Genomic DNA, 7,760 nt, shown 5'->3' on the forward strand with positions numbered 1-7,760 from the left:
TTATGCAGGGGTCAGACTTGATGATCTATTGAGGTCCCTTCCGACCCTAACATCTATGACTCTATGAATCTATGGAACCAATCTTTGCACAGGGCAAGGGCGGGCTACAGTTGTGCTCTGCCTGCTCTCTGCCTGCTCTGCATCTCCACACAGAGGTGGGGAGCAGGCAGAGTGCAGCTGTAGCCCGCCCTAGCCCCATGCAAAGATTGGGGGTCACCCCCCACCTCTTTGGCTACCCTGTGCCACGGCTCTGGAGGAACCACAGGCTCCAATTGTCCCATGACCCGGCTGGGGCCCTGTTAACCATGAATGGGGCCCCACCCAGTGGCTTGTCCAGGGGCATGGCATGGGGGAGCTGGGGGGAGGGGAATGTGCCCCCCTTCCCCGGCTTCCCCGCAGTATGCATAGCAGCAGGAGCTGCCGACCCACGCCCCTGGATGAGCCTCCAGGGACCCATTGCCCCACGACCCAGCCCAGCCGGGGCCCCATTCCCTGTGAATGGGGCCCCGGCTGGGCCAGGTAATGGTGCAATTCCCACAGTGCAGCAGGGAGTGAGGCAGAGGCAGGGGTGAAGGATTTATCCCTGTCCTACTCTGCTCCCTCCTGCACTGTGGGGGTTTTGGTCTGTCTCGCCCAAGCAATCAAAAGAAACTTATTGCTGTGCTATGCTGGGCCAGCTGTGATCCCGGCATGCCCCTTCCCCCTGCTGCAGCAACCTATGGCCGGGCTGCCCTGGCATTTGGGGGGGGTCTGGGCCCCATTAGCCCCACTGCTTCTGCCGCCTATGCATGTACATACACATGGTCCCAGAGTTGGCCAGGGCTGGGGATGCTGCCCAGCCAGGTGGTACGTGTGGCTTGGGACCAATAGCCATAATGCGTGGCTGCAGGGGTCTAGCAGGGAGAGGGAAGGGCCGTGGGAAGCTTGTCCAGGGGGTGGGGAGCTGAGGCCAGCTTCCCCCACTACACACACTCCCGGGGAAGGGACCCGGGGGGAACCTGTGCCCCAAAGATCTGTGTGTGGGGTGGGGTGGGGTGGGGTGGGCTGTCTGCTTGGGCTCTTGCCCTTCTGCCCTTCCCCAGGGCCTCCACAACCTAGCGGGTACGACCTGGCGCTGCAGGGTAGAGCGGGGCTGTACAAGAAAACTGCTTACCACTGAACTCCACGCTGCCCTGGCAACTCTGCAGCCATGGGCTTGTGCTGTGCGCACAGCAACAGTAAAAGGCATAACCATGCAGTACTCTCTGCCCCTCCCCACCTGGGAGTGTGTGCAGCAGTGGAGAGCCAACCCCTGCCCGAGCCTGCAGCAGGCAGTAGCTGGGCTCCACTCTGCTATAGTAGCCGCCATCTCCTGCCAGGGGCAGGGGGCTGCGGACCCAGGTTCCTGGCCCCATAGCCCTGCCACCTGGGGTCCCTCTCTGGCAGGGCTGGGGGGGAGCAGGAGCTGTGGGTGGGAGGCAAGGAGCACCAGCTGGGCTGGGGGGAGGGGCTGTAGGGGAGGAATGAGGGGCACAAGCAGGGCCATGGGCTATGCAGGGAGTGAGGGGCATGATCAGGGCAAAAGGGCTATGGGAGGGAGTGAGGGGCACCAGCAGCACTGGGACCGGGGGCTTTCATTTTAATAATGGATTTGGGGATTTTTATCAGAGAACTTGTGATTTTTATTAGGGAAAACCAGGACCTCTGGTGTTGAGGCATGCTGAGTGGGGGGCGGCGGTCCCCAGGGGCCTCAATCATGGCATCCAGAATTAGTGACATGGCCCAGGCTGAGTTATCCAGTAGCAGATTTCTGAGCACTTACATGCCCTCCCCCAGCTAATTATTACTGGTATTTCCATTTTGTCTCTTTTTCTCTTTCCAGCACTTTGAGAATGACCCCTGCCCAGCTCCCAAAGTCCCTGGACCGCTGGCACATGGAGTTCCACACTCGTCCAACTGAAGAGCAAGCGAAAACTAGTGGCCCAGAAGTTGTGTCCCCAGCAATCACCCCCTCGGATCACACCCCGTGTAAGCAGAGCAAAGTGCAAGAGACTTCAGCCAGCAAAACAGACCCCGAGACCACCACCCTGCTCATTGGGGATCTGTCAAAAACCCTTGAGGAGTACCAGGAGGTGGAGAAGAAACTCTCTGACCTGGCAAAAGAGGACACCCCTGGACAAAAGCACCTGAGAGAGCAGCTAGTCAAAATCCGAAGGGAACTCTACCACATCCACCAGGCACTAGAGAAAGCCACCAAGCCCCATGAAGGCCCCTTGGACCTCTCAGTGAAAAGATCCTCAGAAGGGCTTGAGAAGGGCCACCAGGCCAAGAAAGATGCCTATAACATTAGTATAGGAGGTGAGAAGCTCCAGAGCAAAGACCAAGGCGCTATCAACAAGTGTGTAGCAGCTGGAGAACCTGGAGATGGGGATGGAATGCCAAGTTGCCTTCTTGAGGCTGAGAACAAAACCATTGATCTGCTGATCAAGATGAGCCGGTCAGAGAACCTCCGGGCATCGTCTACCGAGGCTCATCTGGGTGCCGTTATCAAAGCTGAGGTGCTGCCCCTCAACGTGCCCCTGGAGCTCCGACATGTGATGGAACCCTACTATAGCCGCACCACCAAGTGTGAGGCAGACTCCAGCGTGCTGCTCTGCACAGATGGGCGCTCCAGCACCACCCAAGGCCCTCAGCTCCCTGTGACTGAGGATGGCCCACTGAGCTGCCAGGCCATGCAGCGCTCCCTGTCCTGTGGTCTTCCCAACGACACAGATGCAGTGTGTATCCACAGCCCTTTAAACCCGGACCCATGATCCAACCTGGCACCTGCTCTCAGCACTTGGATTTCTCTAATTACCTTCTTCTTGCTCTCAACCCTGCCAGTCCCATTTCCCCGACAAAGGCTTAGCCACTACCCGACTGTGAGGCCACGTAGCACTGTGCTCTTGTTAACTCCCTGTGACAGAATCCATGAGGTGTAAACAACACTTCCCCTCACCGTCCCTCTTCCCACTGCTAAGGACAGTGCTCGTGGGCTCTGCATGTACACAGTTACAACTCCCTGAGCCCAGGAGCTGCTTCAAAGGGAATGCAAACCAGCAGGCCAGGGAGTCTTTTCAAAGGGCAGGTGCAACTGAGACTGAGCTATCTCCCTGCTTCCTACCAGGGGTTTGCTGACAATGGGAGGGGAGTCTTTATGGCTGACTGTAGAGGCCTGAGGAGACCAACATCTATGACCTGGGGAAGCGAATCTGCAAAGCCTGAGACAGATAAGCTGAGACAGGCTGGGGGCCTGCTGAGCCTACAGGACATGCAGCTGATAATTGTGACTATCATGTCTTATAAAGCAGATCCGGGGAACTGACAGTTGGTTTGGGGTGGCCATCAGGAACAGGCACCCACATTAACCTAGCTGGACACCAATAGTTCCAGCTGCTCCTGATAATAAACACAAGAACAGAAGCAAGAGTATGTCTCTGGCCATAAGTACAAGCTGGATCCTGCAGGAGAGACTTGACAATGGGGCATCTTCTCCCCTTTGACCATAGTTTCAAAAGGGCCCTGCAGCTGGAGGGACATGTCATGCTCCTGTAGAGCAATGGAATAATGGTCTTTCTGAGGACCTGGATGCCCACAGAGCATCTGGACATTTCCTTTGCTTTGCATTTATATCATGTTCCCTTCCCTGTACTTCAGTGTTCAGAGTGAAGGCCCCAGATTCAATCCTTGTCCCCACAGCCAGTCCTATGAACTCCTTTTTGTTTGTCCTAAAATAAATCCTCTCTATGCAGTCCATGAAACCTGATAGTATAGGAAGGCAGAAATCAGTGACATAATCAGTGAGGATGATGAGGGGGCAATGAGAGCTACTTCAGAACCTGTTATCAGGGAGGCAGCTCTTTTTCAAATCATGATTTGAAAGACACTTCAGCTCTCCAACCCTGCTAGACAGTCCACATGGCCTGCTGGTCCCAAGCTGGCACTCCAGGATGCCTTCTGACTTCCTGTCAATCCCTTAGGCAGAAGAGGCCTCCATGAGAAGTTCTGGGTCAACAGGGTTGGAATTGGCTGCCCCACAGGCCAGCAAGCCATTCTGTGATCTTCACTATTGATTATGCATTAGACTGAAGCACTCTGAAACTCCATCTTCTCCCCTTCCTCCCTGTGCATCTCTTGGAGGCCTCCTCCTCCTCTTTGAATGGTAAGATATCAGTCCTTTGATATCCATCCCAGGGGTCTCATGCCACCCAGCTCACTCCTGTTGCTACCCATTTTTCAGTGGCAACAAAGAAAGGATGGATTCAGCACAGGAATCACAGATTGCTTATCTGCAGAGACATGACTATGGTTCAGGAGAATAGCTGTTCACCCTCTCCTCTCCCCTCCTTTGGACAGAAAAATGGAATTTCTAGGACTCCCCTGGCCTTCTGCAGGGGCATCATTAAAACTATTGAATCCTGATTTATGTTCTTCCAAACACACAGGCTGTATTCATCAAGGAACTGAACAGCTGATGTCCCTTTCTCTGCCTCTCCCATCTTTACAGCTACCCAGTCTAGTCCCCTCCATGAAAGAGACAGGGGCATCCATAATCTAGTCCAGAGACCCATTACTGAATTCAATGGATGGGTGGTTCTTTTACTTGGAAGAACAAAAGATGGGGGAAGCTGGTAAAAATACAGCAACCCCAAAAGGAGGAGCAGCAGCCACAGAATAGTGTGAGCCTTGCTGTTCTCTGTGGAAGGAGAATTGAACATGGAGAGTTTTGCTTCAATTAAGTGAAAAAGGAAGGTCTTCAGATGAGACCTGAAACTCCCATGTATTCTGTGGACCTCTGAGGAGGCACAATTTTTTCAGCTGGGGATATCACATAGCACTAAGGATCTGGCGACTGAGTGCATGGGGAGAGAGCACCCACTTGATCTAAAAGGTTTGTTTCTATACAGTCCCACCTGACAAGCGGATGTGGGGAAGGACTTTGGTCAGGGAATGCAGGCTGATGCCATGACCTGCTTATTTTTAAAGTGCTCCGAGACACTTTAATTATCTACACAGTTAGCAGACTTTGCTTCTTGGAAAGGTGACCTAAATACAGAGGTGTCAGTAAATGGAGAACACCCCAACTGCAAAGGACAGTTTCTTCAGCAGCATAGTGCTGCAGCCCTGAGGAGCATGCTGGGGAATAAGGCAGCAAATAATACATATCTCAGTGGTAAGGGTTTGCATTTCCAACTGTACCCCAGGATCCCTGAGACTATGTCAGGGCAATGCACTTTCTTGCTATGAAGACACAACATAAGCCTCAGTCCTTATACTAGTGGCACAGAAACCTTGGTCTTTAAAGCAGGAAGCAAGAGAGGTGGGTCGTGCCTCCATCACTCATTGTTTTGTTTCTGTGCACCAGCAAAATGTTTGCATGTTGTAAAGTCATTGACATACTCACCACTTGTTCTTCTGCCCAGCTAATGCAAGGGGAGACATGACAAATAACAGTTTTCAAAAGGGAAAGATTCCATGTTCCCAAAATGCCTTTCCCTCCCCAAGCTAACCATAGCCTCCTTTTCCCTTTGCACTAATATCAAGACACTCAGAATTATATTGTCCCAGCTGGAGTGTAGCAGACCTTTGGCCTATGGGAGGCACCAGAAGAAAGAGATGGCTCTTGACTTTTATAGATCCCCAGAAGGGGCAACTAAACACATGATTTTCTTCCACTGACTTCAATGGGAACAGAATCACACACCCAGAGTTCAAGCACCCCACCCAAACACTAAACCAGGCCCAGAGCTGGGATCAACACTCAGGAACATCTGGTTTCCAGTTTCACACACAGACCACTAGGCTATACTGCCTTTTAAAGCCCCAAATATACCCAAGTGGATATATTGCTTGAATACGGGGAATCCTTCACCACCCATCTCCTCACTCCCAGCCTTCCACTGAAATGCAGCCACCAGTCACACACCACAGAAATGCCCAAGGTCTCCTTCTTGAAGCGTTGTTGCCCTGTGTATCAGCTATCAACAGCCAATCATTGCAGAGCAATTTATTTTAATGGAAGACAAGTGCTACTGTGGGGAGAGACTGGTACATGGACTGCGTGGCAGATAGAGACTAGTCACGTATTATTTATTGTTCACAATATTAAGAATGTATAAATATTAAAAAATGCCCTTGAAAATGAATGTCTCAATTGCTTTGTTAAGCCTCTCAGGAACCATCTGCAGAGGGACATGTGCAAGCTCACCACTGCCTGTGGCCACTATTTTATTGCATCAGTGATACTTAGGGCCAGAATCTATTCCTATTAGACACCTAAGTGCAATTCTTTTACATCCTGCTCAAGTCCCAGAAAAATCCACTGATGCATTTACTTTTCTAACACATCATCATCTGACCCTTAAGACTAAATTACAAAAAGCAGCAAGGAAGAGAAAGACCCACCCACCTTTTGCATGAACTGTTTTTCAGAGACTTGGGCAGGGTGAAAGAGAGTTGCATTTAGGTGCCAAAATATACCTAGATGGAACAGAATCTCAGTCTTAGCATATATTTAACATTTCTCCAAGGAAGGGTAGGATTTGAACTCTTAATGTGCAGACCACTGCTTCTGAGGTTAAAGGAATAGCTTCAATTGCTATCAGCAGTATCGAGCAGCTTACTCAATAGGAGGACATTTTGCTCATGTTACAGGAGCTTTAACCTTCATAGGGCTTTGCAACTACTGACCAGGCCTCTGAGACCTGGTTCCAAAGCACTGACTGGAGAGGGTTAGCATGCACCTGAACTCCCTGCTTTCTCAGAAGTCTAGCCCTCACCCCACACTGGAAGAGCTTGAGGCCCCACTGGGCTGTGCTAAGGCTGCATGAATGGTGTTTGGTGGCACTCTTGTTTTCAGTCCGTTGCTGCCCTGGCTGAGGGGAATTCCAAGGATATCAGACTGGTAGCAGGCCCAGCCCATATCAGGGATATAGGTATGTTTCCCATTGCTTTGTAGTGACCTTGCTAACCAAGGCGTAAGCTTCACTGTGTGGCTTCAAAGCCCTTCACAGGTGGAAAGATGGTTGCACAGGTTTCTTCTCTCAAGAGCAAGGGTATAACTAATCCACTGGGGAGTTTGTACTATAAGCTCCTCTCTTGTGCTTAGACCATAGGACTTGTCTATGCCACCTGGCTGCCTTGCCTAGGTAGCAAACCCCACCCAGACATTTCCATTACACACACGCTGAACCCCAGAGGAGGAGGAGCCTGGAAGTGGCAGCCAGGCATGTGCTTTAAGGCAAGCATGAAGGCTTTAGGTTGGCTACATTGCTTCATTTTGGAGATTTAGCATGCTCCGAGCAGGGGCAAGTGGGTGCAGCTATCTTCATGCCAGCACACCCAGGCAAGCTGCAGAAGTGGTACAGACAAACCCATTGGGGATACAATGTTGTTATGGAGCTAGAAAGAGTACCATGGCCCTTTAAGTTCATGCTGTGACTTCTGCTTTTTAGCTGCTACAGCTATGGCTCCGGCTGTAGGTGTAGGCTTAGGTTGCTGCAGCTGATGAACTCCCCAGGGCTGCTCCTGGTGCCCTGTTCATTCCCCCTCCCCCCCCAGATACATTTATGGATCCAGGTTTGCACTTCCAGGACAAAGCCTTGAGGGAGTGGGGTGCCATTCCACCGACCTTGCTGTGGAAGGAATGCCATTGCACCGACCTTGCACATCCCCATGCCGCTGTGGGGGCATGGGGATGTGCATACTTGGCTCCTATGGCTGGGCTGCACCTGCTGTGGAAA

At 51.8% G+C, this 7,760-nt stretch overlaps 1 protein-coding gene across 5 annotated transcripts in view; it reads left to right on the plus strand.

Moving 5' to 3' along the window:
• The window catches only part of PRR35 (proline rich 35), a 50,529-nt gene extending 44,379 nt beyond the window's left edge, over positions 1-6,150 (plus strand). For all 5 annotated transcript variants that reach the window (XM_025191567.1, XM_025191566.1, XM_025191568.1 and 2 more), the window contains one exon: positions 1,862-6,150. In XM_025191567.1, the coding sequence (XP_025047352.1) occupies positions 1,862-2,792 (931 nt within the window). In that variant the 3' untranslated portion in view covers positions 2,793-6,150. The remainder of the gene's footprint in view (positions 1-1,861) is intronic.
• The last annotated feature ends 1,610 nt before the right edge of the window (positions 6,151-7,760 follow it).

Source organism: Alligator sinensis, unplaced genomic scaffold (assembly GCF_000455745.1).
Source record: "Alligator sinensis unplaced genomic scaffold, ASM45574v1 scaffold449_2, whole genome shotgun sequence".
Taxonomy (NCBI): domain Eukaryota; kingdom Metazoa; phylum Chordata; order Crocodylia; family Alligatoridae; genus Alligator; species Alligator sinensis.